The 18,213-nt window shown below is 40.5% G+C and overlaps 1 protein-coding gene across 2 annotated transcripts in view; it reads left to right on the forward strand.

Moving 5' to 3' along the window:
* Positions 1-12,082, forward strand: part of LIX1 (limb and CNS expressed 1) — a 50,792-nt gene extending 38,710 nt beyond the window's left edge. For both annotated transcript variants that reach the window (XM_045848037.1, XM_045848038.1), the window contains 2 exons: positions 7,352-7,429; positions 9,038-12,082. In XM_045848037.1, coding sequence (XP_045703993.1) covers positions 7,352-7,429; positions 9,038-9,325 — 366 coding nt within the window. In that variant the 3' untranslated portion in view covers positions 9,326-12,082. The remainder of the gene's footprint in view (positions 1-7,351; positions 7,430-9,037) is intronic.
* Positions 12,083-18,213: the final 6,131 nt, after the last annotated feature.

Below are 18,213 nucleotides of genomic sequence, written 5' to 3' on the forward strand. Positions count from 1 at the left end.
AGCCTGGCTCTGCTGCTCACCTCTAAATCTGTTTCCTCGTGTGCATATAAATCAGGGAGAATAATAGTAGTGGAATTATCTCACAGTACCACTGTGAGGATTAAACGGGATAATACAGAAAGAGTCCAGAATAGTTCCTGGCATATCCATGTCATAAATGCTCAATGAAGGTTAACAACCATGGTTAGATGTGTTTCTAAAGAAGGACTGCTTTACCTGAAGTGTCTGTGGCTGCAGGTGGACTCCCTTGACAATTTTGTATGACCTACAGGTTTCAGCTGAAGCAGGGTAGCTCCCCTACACTACACATTTCAGGGTCCTTGCTGGAGAATTAAAAGGTAGAACTGTGAAGGGTCCTTCCCCATTCCCTCTCATAACAGTCTAAAGTCAAACAATAAAAAAAATAGAGGATAATAACACAAGGGAAAGAACAGAGATTTTTAGAAATCATACAGACCTGTGTGTGAGGCGTACTCTACCACTTGCCACCTAGGAACTTAACTATTCCAAGATTCAGTTTTTCCACATATAAAATAAGAATAATAATGCCCCTTATATAGGATTTTTGTGGGACTTACATAACATGACATTTGTAAAACATCTAGTGTAGTGATTTCCTCAAAGAAGAACCTCATTTTAAAAAATTCCTCCTCCCCTCCACACCCAACAAAAAATATTGTATTTATTTTATTATAGAATGAATGGTGCTTGCCCCAGTACATAGTACTTTGTATATGATTGATTTTCAGAAAATTAAGAATTATTTTTTTCATTTCAAATGAATAGTTACTGATACCATTAAATGGTACAAGGTTAGGAAATGTACCTTGTCTCCCTGTGGGCAATTCTCTCCACTGTGTTTTTCCCCAACTGGGTACATCCTATGGCTCACCAGTCTTCTGAATTATTCAAATTCCTATGGTAGGTTTGTGCAGAAGCTCTTAATCTTCTTAGGAAGTTGTGGTTGGTAGAATAAAGATCACGGTCAATGGAGAATCTGCTTCTTTTAACAAGCACTGAGATGAACTTGTTGCTTTCCCTGGAGGGGCTTGGCTTGTCTGGTGCTCTGGTTGTGGGCTCTTTCAAATAATCACCAGTGACACTTACTGGGGCCTCCTCAGTGGCTTTTTCCACAAAGCTGGGGGTATTTGATTCTACATCAGTAGACAATTCCAAAGCCTGCATATTCTGCAGATAAATATCAATGGTCAATTCTTTATCACCCGTAAGGTCTAGGGCAGTGGGCAACTCCGGGTAAGTGATTGGCTTTGGTTCAGTCTGTAACTCTGAGTTATTGGAAATGCCTGTGTCTGAGTCAGCATCAGTGTGTGGGAGTACTGAGAGGAAGTCACAGACAGGAAGCACCAGGTGGTAAGGATGAAGGCCTTCTAGATCATGGTGTGGGCCGGAAGCTGGGGGCAGCACAGAAGGCTGGAGTACGCAAGGAGGCTGGTGATAGGCCTCAGTGCCAAGAATGATTTTTTAAAAAATACAGTTGGGTTAGTCTGGCAAAGATGGGGAAGGCAAGATTTTTTTTTTTTTATTCTTAAAATTTCATCTAAGCACTGTTATAGGCTGTACTGAACCACTTTTAGTAATACTTGAATTGCCTTGGTAGAGGCTGTGTTCTTTTGTGGTCTACGTAGTAAGGTATTTAAATATATGAAATAATAATTTCAGCCATGCTGCAGAAATGCTTCATAAGTTCTCCCAGAGGAAGCTGGGGGCGGGATGTGGTACAGACATAGGAAGAGGAAAATTTGAGGACAGGAAAAATCCAAAATCCCTTCCTCAAACAGGGATGCTGGCAACCCAGGAAAAAGGCCTTGGAGCACATCCCTCTTCTTTCTGCCAGTTCTAGGTTGACTGCGGGTCCTGCACATTCGTTGGTGACCCAGGTTCAGTGTGTCAGCTTGTTTCTGCACATAATGGGAATTGACCACAGTCCTGGGCTCTTTGCAGCCGACACAGCAGTTCAGTACCCCTGGTGGGTAATAGATGTGTGTTTGTATCTATAGATGACTATACCATATAAAAACAAGGCTGGTGTCTGCTGACTGCCTTCAGGCTTTCCAGGGGGGCTGTCAAGGAGGAAGCGATCAGAGGAAATGTGATAGGCTTCTGCTTACCTTCACTTCGTGGGAGGGAAGCCAGGATGCCTGTTGTGAGGTAGCCTTGCCTTAGAGAAAACTGCCTGATGTTTGGGGGGGAGGGATGGTGACAGCACTAGCCACTGGGTCTTGTCAAGGTCAGATTCAAGGCAGACTTTGACTGAAGCTGGTTAATATATTTATTCTGTAGCCTAATGCAATTCAAGGATGAGTTGTTTATTTACATCTCTGCTAAATTCTCCAGGTTGCCTTTTAAAACCCCATCCCATAAACAAATTTCCTTTAAAATCCACTCTCTTGGGTGGGGAGATGGTACCCACCTGTTTTTCAAGCTCTCCATTCATAGTGTTTGTTTTTCTTATTTCTGATGAATTGCAGAACTACGCCAGTCTCCCAGACATGGTTCCAGAGAGAGTCAGTGTGCATTTTCTCTCCACAAAGCAGCTGAGATGCCAAAGTATGTTTCTTCTAGGAGGACTTACCAGGAAGCACTGTGAGGACAGAGCCCAGTTGTAGTTGGTTTAAATTGAATGATTGACAACATGAAAGCAGGAAAAGCTCTAGAATGAAAGCTACAATTGCAATTTTCCCTGAGGAGAAAGAAAACACAGGGCTTGATTCTCCATTTGGTGTTAAATTTACTTTGCTGATCAGGAGTAGCTCTGCAATTTGTGGGGCCCACTGCAAAATAAAAATGCAGGGCCTTTTGTTCAAAAATTACCAAGAATTTCAAGACAGTACAGCATTGAACCAAGCTCAAGGTCCTGTGTATATGCCCAGGTCACAAGTTCGTGAAGCTGGCCTTGTCCTTGAGACAGGCCCCTGAGATGGGCCCAGACTAGGGTAAGAAGAGAAAAGCACAAAATGTAAAGAAGCATCAAAAGTCTCAGTAATCAATACAAGTAATATTGTAATGCAATATTATAAAGAGTCAAAATTAACATAAAAATTCATGACTAACAGAATATCAAAATTTTAAAGAATGACAAAATTTTAAATAAAAGACCCTGAAACTGGATGACTCACCTGAAATCTTGGTTCACTCACCACACCCTAGCCCCGACCCAACCCATAGGCTATTTCTTATTTATCTGTCAGGGTACCCAGACTCCCCAGGTTCCTAAATCAGCCCACATAACAAGCAACACAGCACAAAAACTTCTGCAATGAGCAGGACAGACAGCTCATTGGACAGACTTCCTTTAAATAGACACAACTTCAGCTCTGGCTGGTGTGTATCAGTGGACTGAGCACCAGCCTGTGAACCAAAAGGTCACCAGTTAAATTTCCAGTCAGGGCACAGGCCTGGGTTGTGGGTCAGGACCCCAGTTGGGGGCATCTGAGAGGCAACCGATCAATGTATCTCTCACACATTGATGTTTCTCTCCTTCTCTCTCTCTCTCCCCCTCTCTCTAAAAATAAATAAAGTCTTTTAAAAAATAAAGAGACAGGACTTCAATAGATAGAAAACAAGACTGGAAGACCAGGCAGCAGGAGTGATGGTGAAACTAGGAAGTGAGTCCTTGCAGAAGCCCACAGCAGACCTGTCCTCGCCAATCTGCAGTAATGCAAGGATTTCCGATGATGTGAATCAATGGAAGGCATACAGAAATTTCCTGGAGCTGAGCCTAGGGCTCCTTTAGCTTCCAGAAGATCTGAAGCTAGTGAATTTGGTCTTATGAGGGGAAATAAAGAAGTGGAACAGGAAGAATGTAGAACTATTTCAATATACTTTACATAATGATAGCAATATATTCTACATAATGATAGTGAGATTAATATCTCTACAGAGGAAGGTAAGAATTAGATGGGAACATAATGAAAGAAGCCAGAAAGTCATCCTCCCTGGAGGATTTTAGAAATAAAAGCAACACTGAGGAAGAGACATTTGTGTTACTTACAGAGGAAAAAATGTTTGGTGATGACATAGAAGTTTAGACAAATCAGAGTGGGTGAGAGGGATGACCATCCTCCTGCAAGCAAAAACACTTCACATCTCTGGAGGGAAGTTTTTGAGAGATGTATGTTGCCAAGGGACATGAGAAAGGTTTCTGATTCTGTTCTTGGCAGAATTGTGGGTTCTAAAGTCTTGCGGGGGCATTGCTATATGGAATGACAGTTTATCTGGAAAGGGGGGCAGGTGTATAGATAAGAATGAGAGCCTAGACATCCGTGGAGGAAGAATATGTTACTAAGGCAACAGTTGTCAGAGCAAGAAATAAGCTCTTCGTTAGCAACAGGCTGTTTCTCAAATTACGTCACAACAGCATGCGGACAATGCCGACAGGGCTATTGGAAGCCACAGAGCAAGCTCAGTACATCTTTCTGTGTTGTTAATCTTTGCATGAAGACTTGGGGAGAAGGGCACATGTGGAGGAGTGGAGGTGGTGTTTATTCTGTTTAAAAATATATATATATATATTTTTTTGGATATATATATATCCAATAGAATACAAAATCCAAGTGGAGAGTTAAGATAAGACATGAGACGAAATGTCTTCTTCATAAATACTGGCCCTCCTGTAACACCACTGAGACTCCTCCACACCAAGACGTGGAGAGTGTTTCTGTTTGTTTTTCTGGCTACAAGGCATTCAGTGAACCTTTGAAGATCAGGTGAGGAGGGCAGCACAAATGTACCTTCCTCAGTCACTTGGGTTTCTTTGATAAAAAGAGCAGTGATGAGAACGAGATTAGGCAAGATTTGGTTATGGAGCAAACCACTGTCATTTTTCCAGATCAGCCTGCTGATTGAGAGAGTGAGCATCTGGGTGGGGCAGGGAGAAGTGGCGGGGAGCCGGCATGAGGGGGATGGCTTCCCTGGGCACTGGACCCAGGACCCTGGGCAGACAGTGGAGTCTCTGTTTGGGGCAGGAGTAATTTAGCTGGTTTCCATGTCCTATTTTAATTAATGGAAACAGATGGTTTTGTTTTTACTGAGGTCTCTGTAGGCTCCTGGAGGTGCTTACTGTGTAGTAGAACATAGACAAAAAACCCAACTGGATCCCAAACTGGAAAAAAAAACAAAACATTATACTCTAATAGCAATTTTCAACATGAGAATAGGGCTAATTGCTCTTCTGATTATCTTATAGCTTTAAAATTTACCTAGTAATTCTAAGATGTCTGAAATCTCAGAATGACTTTGTGTCTCTTGATTTTCATAATGAAAACTTTTTCACGATGAGTTAAAGGAAGTAAAAGTCAGCTTTTTTGAATAGTCATAGGACAACTGTCTAAATGTAAGGTTTTCATAACTAGCTTCATTACCAGGAAGTTCCTTAATTGTATTGTTATTTTCTGATAATTATATGGCTGTGGTTTGTGGTATTAATCCACAATAAATGTCTCTCTGACCAAATAGAGAAGAAAAAAACAAGAAATGCAAATAACTTCAATGAAAGATTGCTAGTTCTAATCACATTAGATAAATAAAAGCTTAGATATGTCTAGACTCTTTAGCTCACCCTTGGCATCATGCAGGGAGAGCATGATGCTGATAGAAAGACTGTCTGCTATGCTAGGTACCAGCCATGGGAAACTATGGGTGTATTTAATGTCAGTTCAACCTCACTATCCATATTTTAAGGAATTTTCTTGACTGAATTTATAAATTTAGGAGTATTTTATAGTTTTTAGAGTTTGTCTATTATATGTTTTATATTTCTTTTTGGCTTACTTTTTTAAATTTAATTTTTCTTTAATATGTAATTTTGTCACATGATTCAAAATTCAAAAGGTACAAAAGACGATCAGAGGAAGGTCTTCCCCCCTCCCCCGCCTGCCCCCAGATAGTCCTTTTCTCTCCCGAGGTGGGGTGACTAACTTCTTAACCAGTTTTTTTGTATCTTGTCAGAACTCTTCTGGGCATTTAAAAACAAATGTTTATAGAGACCTATTCTGTTTTTATCAACTACTAGCACACAGTATACAGGTTGTACACTTTGCTTTTATTTTAACAACACATCACAGAGATTCTTTACATTAAAATTTAGAGATCCTTCTTTTTTTATCACTATGAAAACTGCATTGTGTAATAGCCAATACATTTTTATTAAATCATTTTTATTGTTATTCTATTATAGTTGTCCCAATTTTCCCCCTCTGCCCTCCTCTGCCCAGCCCATCTCCCCACCCCCACTCCCACAGTCAATCCCCACACTGTCGTCCACATCCGTAGGTCATTCATACATATCTTTGGCTAGTCCCTTCTCCTTCCACCACTATCCCCATCTTACTCTTGCTTTATGATTGCAATGTATTTAGTAGTATGAATTATTATAGGGGACAAAAAATAACTTTCCCTTCACACCTCTGAGTTCTTAGCTAAAACCCCTGTAATAAAAGACAGATTAACAAGAGAAAAACATTAAGTTTATTGACATAAATACCTCATGTATACATGAGAGATACCTAGGGAAAAACAAGTACTACCTCCTGGGGTAGCTTAGAATTCAGGATTAAATACCATCTTAATAAGGCAAGGGGAGACAGGATGCAGGCCTTTTAGGGGAGAGGAAATGGTTTTTCAGGAAGACCCTGGACAGGCCCTTAGAAGAATTGATGAGAGGTGTGATGGTTTGTCACAGCTGACTTCCAGTTCCCTCTCCTGTGATAAGAGGAAGTCTCCCCTGGTTGGTGAAACTCCCCTGGAATGATTGTGACAATCAGTGCCTTTAGGAGGATCTGTCTTTAGACAGATAAGAGCAGTTCAGAGAAAGCCTCTCCTTGTATTTGCTGGTCTTCAAGTGCGTTCAGCTCAAAGTAATCAATACACCGAAGTGGCATATTCTGGGGCGGCATATTCTGCCACCCTTCAATATCATACTTTATTTAACCATTCCTTTAAAAATGAACATTTAAAATGCTTTCAGTCTCAAGCAACTTCAAAAATGATGCAGTGAATAACCTTTCCTACACATTATTCTCAGATGCACTGGTTTATTTAGATAACTTCAGAACACACCAATGTAACTCTTTTTACACTGGTAAAATGCAAAGATATTAATTATTTAGTCATTTACTGTGCAAATATGGAGGTAGCAGGGGAAGGAAGGAAGAATGCTATGGAAGTCAGGACTCTGGTGTTTGGTAATCTTGAAGTGTTTCGACAATATTGTGTGTTCTACTTCCCTGATAGAGCTGGGGACCACAGTTATGTCCTGCTCAGCTATCACTGAGGCAATTTTTCCCCCCACATTTCTGCTTTAAGACTGATGACAGATGTTTGCATTTTGTAGGAGCTAATGACCATTTTCCAACTATTACACTGGAATGGAAGCCTGAAGGCCCTGCGTGAAACAAAGTGTTCCCGACAGGTGAGATTTCACAGTCTGGAGTGGGTTTGTGTCATGTGGACATAGCAGATGGCTAGTCATCTTCCTGGGAGATTTCCTTCATTTGGATTTTTCTGTTTAAATTTGGTACTTTATTTATTAAGAGCAGAACAAAACAAAAAGAAATACATATATATAAATAAAATGTCCAAACATTTGAATCAGGAACTGTCCAAATATGCATACTAAGAACTTTCATTGGGCATAGGACTGATTTAGATACATGTACTGAATGCCAGAATGAAGGGATCACTAAAACAGACTTCATTTCTAAGGCAAATGCAGAATATGCTCTATTTACCTCTTCTGCCCACGTAGAATGTGTGTCCTTCACTCTCCAATGCAGAAGGTAACTTGAGGGTGCATGCTTGGAAATCTCCTCAGTGAGGAGAGATTAAACTGTTGCAACCGGAAGGAAAAATGAACTTTTGGTTGTGGGTTTTCTCTCCACAACCAAAAGTCCCCAGCATGCAACAGAAATGATTATAAAAGTGGGCAAGCTGGTATTTAATCACCTCAGTGTTTTTGGCTTTGGAAGTTTCTTTTTTATTTTTCATAGAGGGGGGTCTCACTATTTCTTTGCTACCTGAGAAGGGCCCTTCCCCCTTTTTTAATGGCAAAGGGAAACCCTCTCCTGTGTATTTAATGGTTTTCCCCCACTATCCTCAAAGATTTACCCTCCTTTATCCACCATTACACTTTGAAGGATGGTAGTTTATTTTCAAGAATTCGCCAACAGGAATTTGTATGAGGAACAAAGCCCCTAGTCAGCAAGATGAGGTGGATGTAAGAGTTTCCATGCACTCCAGCCCCAGGAGTTTTTAGTTGTTCTTTGCGTAGAAAGTCTGGCTTTCAAAATGTCAAAGATGGAAAAGAAATGAGTAGCTGACAATGGCTTTGGTTATTTTTTCTTTTCCTTTGATTTTATAAAAGGCCTTTGAAATATGCAGGGTTGGTTATAAACACTTTTCCATGATTGTTTTTAATTTGTTAAGGTCATAAATAAATACCATATGTTCTTGAAAATAAAAATAAGCAATGCATCCACTCTTCTTAAATTGTCTCCGTCAAACCTATACATGACGTTACAATGTATTGGCAAATTTTTCACATGAGAATGGACAGGTAGTGACTGATTTTTAATTGTTTACAGAAGTAAGAGACAATGTACATGAAGGTACCAATATGATATCAATAATGATAATGCCTACATGCCATAATACTTTTTAAAGTTATTTCTGTAGTTTCTGTGAGCGATTTGTACTGTCATCTTCCTTATGCTAACAATACATTTTCTAGTGAGGTCGGGCCTCTATTTCATGAACTTTATTGACTCTTCCTGGTGTAGTGTTTTAACTCAACCTGGAGTGATTTTGCTTTGCCATATCAGCTAGTCCTTCATTTTCTTTAAGAAGTATGTCATGGGATTTGGCTTCAGTTTGTGAACATCAGAAAGGCTTCATCATTGGTAAAACCCTCATGGATGTGGGGGGTGGCAGGGACAGAGGAAAAGAAGCACCCAAAGGCCATGAACACAGGTGCCTTTGTTGCTTTTGACTGACACTCTGGACTTTATTTCTTGGCTCCCAGGAAGTCATCTCCTACTATTCCCAGTACTCCCTGGATGAAAAGATGCGCAGCCACATGGCCCTGGACTGGATCATGAAGGAGCAGGAGACCCCAGGAATTCTCTCTCAAGAGCTACGAATGGCCCTGAGGGAGTTGGAGGAAGCCAGGAAAGCAGGACAAGAACTACGGTTTTACAAAGAAAAGAAAGAAATCCTGAGTTTAGCCCTGACTCAGATCTACAGCGATCCTGACACTTCCTCACCCAGTGATGACCAGCTGAGCCTCACTGCCCTTTGTGGCTATCACTAGCCAGGCTGGGTTCCAACTCCTCCAGAGGCTGGCAGAGCCCACACTAACATTAGGAAGCTCACTAAATGAGAGATTACGGGAGGCTTTAGCACCTACAGCTAGTACCTGAAGGAGGTACTAATTCTCCCCGCCCATTTCATTCACAGAATCTGGCAGCAGCAAGACCCTCATATATGGGACCCAACCTCCCACTCAATGCTGGGTTTTTTTTTTTTTTATCACACTCCCAATAGTTCTACCTCAAAATGAAAGGATGGAGACAGGATGGCTTGAAAAATATTTTCCAGGTTTGGCTCCAGCCTAAGGCCCAGTTGACATGTGACCTGCTAGATTATATATGTTGTTTCAAAGAATGGGCCAGGGCAGCATCCCCCAAAAGAACATCAGGCAGGATTGGGGAAAATAACATGATAGCAATTTTTATTAAATAAAAAACATGGGTTGGGATTAAATGAAAACATGGATTGTTTGTTAAAGATTCAAAGATCAGAGTTTCTTCCTAAGCTTTGTAAACTAAGAGAGCTTACACTCTACTAGCTATAAACCAAATCTACAGTGAGAACTTTATGTGGACATCCCACTATCAGAGATCTTGAAGTAATAGCATGAAAATACTAAAAAAAATCAATGTGATTTAAAATGCTGTTGTGATAATAATTTTTTTAAATCCACACCCTTCCATATCACCTACAATAGATCCCTTAAAAAGAATCTTCAAGTAGAATGAATATCCAATTTTTATGAGTTTTGCAATCAGTCACATTCACTTCTAATTTGCAATAAATAACTTGAATTGATTTGTTTTTATTTGTGTCACTGCAGTCATATAGCTATCATGGGGAAGGTTACTGGCATTTTAAAGGTTGAAACATTTTGAAAAATTATAAGCATTTAATAATGTTGCATTTAATTAATTTCTCATGTACTAGAGAGAAGGAATCTTCAGCTGCCTTCACTATTGTTTGAGAGCATAAGTCACCAGTAGCTCAAATCTATTGCCATTTTTAAGTTTAAATTGCTGGAATCTTCTTTAAGGAAAGTAAGACATTGCCATTTCTCTTTGAAAAGAGCTTGGGCCCAACGGCTGATTAGAAAACCAAAAGCAAATACAAACTAAATTTTAGATGGTTGGTGGTCATTCAAATTTATAGTGGCAGCAGTGACAACTTGAACTCTTGTAGGTATTTCCGTATGTATAACATGGAAAGGATTCCCTTGTATTTAGTCCAAAAATTCAAATTTAAAAAAACAATTTTCTCAATTTTAAATAAGTTTTCCTTTCCTTCTTGTTTAGGCAAATGGAAACTAATTTTCCTGAAAGATAAAACTATTATAGCTACTTTAAATTTATAAAAATATGATACTTTAGCCTTATATCTAAATATGTAGCAAAATATTTGACACTCCTTAAATCCCTATGAATACTATTATGTATTGATCATATATATTTTGGAATTAGTCATAATAATTAAAACTTAACTTCACATATTACATTTCCCTCACTGGGGGAAATTTGCCTGCATATCTGCCCCACACTAAAGTTTTGAAAAGGTAATACTATGTAACATTATATACATTTTATTTTAAAATATTGTTTTAACAAAAATCACATTTCTCCCCATAATGAGGCTTAATGTCACCTAGAAGAAAATTTTGTTCCCTTATATTCCCCCCAAAAGAATCAGAATTAATGTTTGTAAGTTGAATAAATTTTGAGGAAACCACCTATCTACAGTAGTTTTTAAAATAAAGTCATTACTTTTTATCATTTGCAAAAAGCCACAGTTTCCTGCACTGAGTGTAATTAAAGGCAGGTCCACCTTTACTGCAATTGCAGCCTTTGACAACGGCTACTCAAGCTGACGCCATCTGAATAGATGCAGGAACAGGAATCAGCTGGGAAAATATCACATTTGCTTTCTGCTCTACAATTAGCAAATTGCACCCATTCTGTTCATGGAGAATAGGAGCTCTCCCTCAGCCACTATCTGTTTTTCCTGGCTGGTGCAAACTGTTCTCTCCTCCCAGAATGGCATGGAAGCTACGGCAAAGGACACAAAGGCCAGATTCTTCACCAGTGCTGGTTCCTCTGATGGTCTTTCATATCACACCAATTTGAGTTAAGACATCATGGCTGTCAATACATCACAAAAACATCTATAATCCTGGCCCAGAGCAGAGCAGGGTTGAAGAGTAAAGTAGAATATTATCATTTTTCCTTTTCTATATCCTGTTCCCAATCACACACTGTGTTGAAGGGGACCAGAGTGGAGGAGTCTTGATGTAAGTGTATGGAGCTCTGTGTCCTAACCTTTAGTGGTTGTAAAGCCTTCATGGTTATAAACCCTATGGACCTTCTCCTAGGAAAATAGAAGTAATCATATACAATTAAAATTACACAAACAGTTTCAGAGAGTATGTGAACCTCCCCAAATTCCTTGGATTTCTCTGCCCAAGAACCCCCAGTTTGGAACTCTTAATTTGAACACATGCTTATGGTCTCATCAACTTCTCAGCAGGGACCTAACCTCACTCGGACATAGCCCCTGCAAGCTATTTCTAAGAGAAACGTCATTGTCCTTAAATACAAAATTGCCCTGTTTTTAGACAAGAGATAAGTTTAATTTTCAAACTATCCAAATATGTTTGGCTGTTATGGAGGAAAAAAAAAAAGCAGCCTGAAGTAAACCGGTCACTAAATTCATGTGAATGTATCAGAATCCCACAGATTCAATAAAGTCATTGTTCCTCCAATGATCCGAATTCAGTTGTCCATTTGTTCAAAAGCTATAGTCCATGGATACTTCTGCTGTTAAATTCATTCACCTGTTTTTAGCAACAGATATCCTTGAAATATTATACCTACATCAACTATGAGTCTGATCAGCTAGGTCTCAGGAAAAAGAAGAAGAAATCATAAAGGTTCAACACTTTCCTATTTCTTTAGGAAAAGCTTTTAGAGGCATAATTGCTCTAGAATACTATAATTGCTTTATCTCTGAAATACTTTAGAGAATTCTGAGTTATGCCATGCCATAGCTTTCTTTCTTACCAAAGGACAAAAGGAGCTATACTAAGAATATTTTCATTATCTTTGACTATGCTCACAGGTAACCATTATCCAAAATATTATCTTTTATATATTGTTGATATTTTTTGTTTAGCCTTGCAGAAATGCAAATATCAAGATTTATTCTACGATGCCCATTATGTTAAAGGGGTAATAATAGTAAGATTGCAGTTAGCCAGGGCTCCAGGAAAATAAGTAATTTTCCCTACCACAATGGTTCTCAACTTCAGCTGCACATTAGAAATATCCAAAGAGCTTTAAAATACCCTAAATGTTCAGACCATATGCAAAACAATGAAATCAGAATCCCTGGAAGGGTGGCCCAGGCATCCGTATTTTTAAGGTTCCTCGGGTAGTTCTAATGTGCAGTAACATTGAGAACCATTGCTCTACCCAGGAAGTTCTGGCTCAGAGGTCAATGTCCTAACTAGTGGGAACTATTACTCACTTGGCCTTGGCCCCAGAGTGAAACGTTGAGCTCTTCTGAGCCAGGTAGGAGCAAATCCTTTTGCTTGGGCAAGAGACTCTCCTGGAACCTAGAACTAAAGGAGGGTGCATGTGTGCACACACACACATTTTTGCAGGAGAACCAGATTCTTCCCCAGGGTCCAGGCTTTCTTTCTCAAATATAGTACAGGAACGAACTGCACCAGAATCATCTGGGGTGCTCGTTTAAAAATACAGGTTCCTGGGCACATACCCCGGACCTGCTGACCAAATTCCAGGAGAGGGTCTGGATTATTTGCCACTTCACCAGGTGTTTCTGATCACCTTTAAATTTGAGCTCTTTTTGCCTAAAGCTACCTAACACATTCGTTACTAGTCAGCAAAGCCCTACCCCTCTTGACACTAGAAAAAAAGCAGAAGGGGCAAAGAGATGGCTGCCTTTAATCCCCCAAAGAGCAGCTCCCACTCTTTTATCTCTTTAGCCCCAATATTTGGAATTACTGTTAATTCCTATACAGGAAACCATGAAAATCTCTTTTAGCTCATGGCTAAGCTGCTTCTTTAAACCTGACTAAACCCCGTTAGCACTCTCTTCCTGGGAACAAAGTAGGTTGTGGGAAAGGCGAACAGAAGCTTCCTTCTGAGAGCTGTGGATGCTCCAGGGACTACTGGTTCCCAAGTGTAAGTCCTAGATATCTATTTATAGGCAGTTCCCAATGTCAGTAGCAATTATGTTCCACAAGTCCATTTATAACTCAGCCAGTTGTTCAACCCTGAGGATGCATTTTTCTATAGGAGCCAGGTCATAAATGGTGGCAAATTTCCAAGACTAGCCTATATAAGCAATGGGGTACCTAGAGTATTGATCTATGGGACCTACTACAGGTCCAGGCTGTGAGTGGGCAGAGGAGGGTAGAACACGGGGCAGCTGTGGGTCTAGAGCACAGCATTTGAAGGCCTCCCTGGGAGCATATTTCTCAGTCCCAAACTGGTTCTCCAAGCCATCCATCCCTTTATTTCTCTTTGTCCCCCATAGACCAGCACGCCATTGTCCCACCCATCACCATCATTTGTCACTTCTTAGAATCATGGTTTCTTTTACTTTCTGACTTACTGAAGAGGTAACTTTTTTAATGCCTTTACCACAAATCTTTACAACTTTGTAAGAGCTGGTGTCCCTGGAAATAAGGACATTCATGGGATCTAAAAATGACAGCCACTAAGCCTCTCTGCAGAGTCCGTTTTCACCAGGGCCTGTGGGGGAAGACACAGGCGGGTGATGCAGGCTGGGCTGGGCAGGCTGACCACATAACCTGTCCCACTGACCCAGACCCCGGTGTTCCTGCTCTTTGGTGGTCTTACTTCGTGCCACAGGACATAACCCCATCTTGATCACAGCTGCCCTTGATCATGGTTAGCCAATTCTGGGCAATCCAGCCCAAAGTGACAAATTGGACTAATCAGTCTGTCCCTCTCAGGAATGTAAACTAAGGAGCATGGGAGGAATTTTCCAGTTCAAGTTGGAAGCTGAATTCGGAGTCATGTTCATGGATGCTGCATCTGTGCAGGCTGAAGTGATGAGGAAGTGGAAAGCATTAGTCCACAGGGCGGTAGAAAGAGAAGCTAATTGGTACAGATAGCAGATGCGGAGACAGGCAGAGACACGAGAAGCAGGTGAGGGCAGGAGGCCCATAAAGGGATGAGAGCTCCTGGCCCAAGCACCCTGAGCCCAAGTGCCCTGCAATAAAGTAGCTTATTCTTTATCTGAGTGTATCACATGCCTTGCAACCAAAGAAACTGCACTTTACTCATTTCAGAGAAAAACTGCAGTAGATTTTTCTGGACTTTGCATCCTAAGAATCGACCAAAAATACTTACATAAGGTAAAAACTCAAGCTATAGAAATAATGCTCAGAACTGGTGACAGAGCTAGCTTTCCCCCTTCTCATTACCCCTCCCACCTTAATGCAGTCTCATACCAGTCCGGAGTCCCTTCCAAATCTGAAATGAATTTATGATTTATGTGCTCACCATCTTGTCCTCACTCCCCTAAGTAGAAATTTCTGCGTTCTCATGTTCAGTAGGAAGTATGGCCACAGAGGGAAAATAGAATTCTATTTTTAAATACACAGAATTCATAATCTCAAATAATTTTTGTCTTAAAAAAGCAGTCACCTTGGGAAACTAATGACATGCTCTGACAATGCCGAAGTGTGCTGTCTTTGCCAAAAACATTCCTGTCACGAACTCCTCCTTGGGAATGGCTCTCTGATTCTACGTGTACAAAGACAGAAAAGCAGTCTCTTGTGGGCTGAAAGCATCTTGCCAACCTGAACTATTTTATTTCAGCACCTCCACCATTAGGCCTAATATTTAGCCCATGCTCAATGAATGTTTCTTGAGTAGAAATTTGTCATCAGTGTCTTGAGGCCTTCTTACTCCTTTGGTTGGTGAGTTAATTTATTCACCAGGCCTGGCTCAATTCTCCTGGATTCGTCATGCCTCACTTGGTTGTAAGGCAGAAATGCACATCAAACTTACTAGGCAAAAGGGAGTTTATTGACTTGTGACACAAAAGAGTCCCAGGATAATTTTTGCTTCAAGTACATCTGGATCCAGAAGCACATACCAGGACTTCATTTCTCTCATTCTACAGATGTATACATATGTGTGTGTGTGTGTGTGTGTGTATCATGGTCCATTTCTCAAATCTGCTTTCTTTTGCATTGACTACTATTTTTATACACACTCTCCCCTTGGAGCAGCGAGACAGTAGCCAGCAGTTCCAAATCTGGGATAGTTTTTGCCTCTGAGTGTATCTGGATCTAGAAGCACAAACCAGGAGTTGATCTAAAAACTCTAGATCCCAACACTCAAATTCTAGAATTGAGTGGTCAAATCAGCCCACCCATGCAACTTAGACCTACTGGTGGGGAGTAGTCAGCCAAGGTGAATGTGGTTCTCTGACCAAAACAGGGACAACATGATCATTTACCAAGACATTTTTGAAACTATTTCTCCTTCAGAGCCTGCAGAAACAGAATAAACAATAGAAGAAATGCAGCCTCTCCAAATATTAGTTGGGGAAAAGATTTTTGGATACACAAAAAGACAGCAGATGTCCCCTGTGAAAACACTGTACCACTTCCAAAAATCAAATCTACCCCCAGAGGACAGATTTTGTCACTATTAAGAATGTTCAAAAAAAAATTCTGCCCTGAGGGGAGGTCCAAAAGTGTTTCCAGACAAATCACATCACTGGAGTAAGTATACAGGTTCTCTGAGGACTCGCATGAAGGGGACAGCCCATTTATATGTGAGAGTTCTGCCATGTGGAGAAGCCTAATCACCCACATTACTCTACAATCACACTTCATATATCTTCAGTGCTGAAGAATTGTTGCTCTGCAAGTGAGTCTGGAAATTTCCTCTGGTCTACTTCAGGTGGGCTCTGGCTTTCATTGTCAGTGGCTGCTAATGCCCCTTAATAGAAAAGAAAACACTTGATCCCGACAATTGAAAACAGTTGTGGCAAAACTGGACTTTTTTAATAGCCTGGGTAGTGTATTCATCCTTACTTGTGACTGAGTGACTCACAAACCTTAACCATGGCTCCACTTGGACCCACGAATCATGACACAGGCCATCACAAAATGATTTTTGAAAGAACTTTTTCTGAGTCAATCTATCATGTATCTTCCAGATATTTTCATGTTTCCATGTACTGATTTGTTAGATGCTGTCCCAATGTAAATAGGCAGCACTTAATGCAAAATTCATAGGGAAATATTGAAAACACAGGTGATCCAATAACATAATAGAGGAATTGAAAAGCCAACCCAAAATCGTAATAAATTTAAAAAGTAGCAGCTATTTTACCCTTTCAGTTATTCTGTTTTCAAAGGACCTGGGAATTTTGTTTTGTGTATGTAGTCATTGTGGCTACTTAGATCTTTCAGTTCTTTGGTCACATGGCCAACAAAGCAAATAAATCCGAAATGTGGGGGAAGGCATTTCAATTCTCCTGAAGTCTGAAACATTTTACCTTGAATGATGACTCCCATAAATATGTTTGTTAAAGATCGGGCCCTTTAGAGTAGTGAATTCTCTTAAGACGAGTTTCCTTCACGCTGCCTTCCATCCGGAGCAGTCTTCTTGGGCATGTGCTTTGCATCCTTTTTATTTTCTTCATGGGAATCCAAGGACAGTACCTCCTTGTCCCACTTACAGTTGCCTGTGAAAAGCCAGGGCCTCAGCTCTCGCTGCTCTGAAAAGAGGCTTCCCCAGCTGCCTCTCTGCCACCTGCACAGCTTCAACTCCTCCTGGGCCCTGCAGGTGCCGCACACATGGGCGGTAGGATTTACAGGGTCTAAAATTAACAGCCTAAAAAATAAATTTAAAAAATCCATTTTAAACACAGTTCCCATGTGCTGTTCAGTTAGAAGAGGGGAATATCAGAGTCAGAGGAGGAACACGGCGAAGAAAAGACTCTTTGGGAACGGTAGGGCACGTCCGGGGAGGGCTGGTCACACCTCACCGCAAACGCAAACACCGGCTCGTTTCTTCCCCTCCCCCCTGACTCCCTCATTTCTCCTTTTCACCCAAGGCGGCACTCTTCCCTGGGTTCAGTCTTCAGTTTTCCCTCGGTTGTGGCTTATATTCACATTTGATTCATTTCACTCAAATTATTCTCAATTCACACTTGAGAACTAAAGTTCTGTGAGAAGTAATCGAAAGCGATTGACTTTGTAGTGATTATGGTCTTCTCTTTTGCATCGGATCCCCATAAAGCTACTTTTTATTCCAGATTTTCTTTATAACCAACATGCTTCTTGTATCCTAAGGCACAAAAAGATAGTTACCTAGTGTGTTTCTGGTTAACCTTTACAAAAATGGGGAACTTAGGAGGATAGTATCTGTGCCAACCAATGCCGGTTTCTGCACACTGTACTAGAAGTTTGAAGACTGCCTTCATTCCCTGCACTGGGCGGAATGAGGAACAGGAGTGTTTCTGCAACTTCCCAGAGGCAAACTGTAAGAGGAGGGAAGTCTCCAGAATCTAGACACACAGAGTGAAGGGCTGATCTTCCATTGACGCAGAAAATAGTCAGGTTTTATCAGTTATGAGAAAAAGTCAAACTCAACAGGCAGTTTAGAGAAGAAATTCCACTTTCAATTTCACCACTTACCAAACAAAATTTCTCCACCAATCAAACTGGAATTTTTTTTTAAATTATATATCCAGCATTGATGAGTTTGTGAGGAAATGGATACTCTTACACTGTTTTGATGAGAATGTAAATCAATATAGTCTTTTCTGGAGCCAACTCTATTAAAATTTGATCTGTCTGTCCCTTTGACCCAGAACTTT

This window comes from Phyllostomus hastatus, unplaced genomic scaffold, assembly GCF_019186645.2.
Source record: "Phyllostomus hastatus isolate PE091 unplaced genomic scaffold, TTU_PhHast_1.1 phas_contig_58, whole genome shotgun sequence".
Classification (NCBI taxonomy): Eukaryota; Metazoa; Chordata; class Mammalia; order Chiroptera; family Phyllostomidae; genus Phyllostomus; species Phyllostomus hastatus.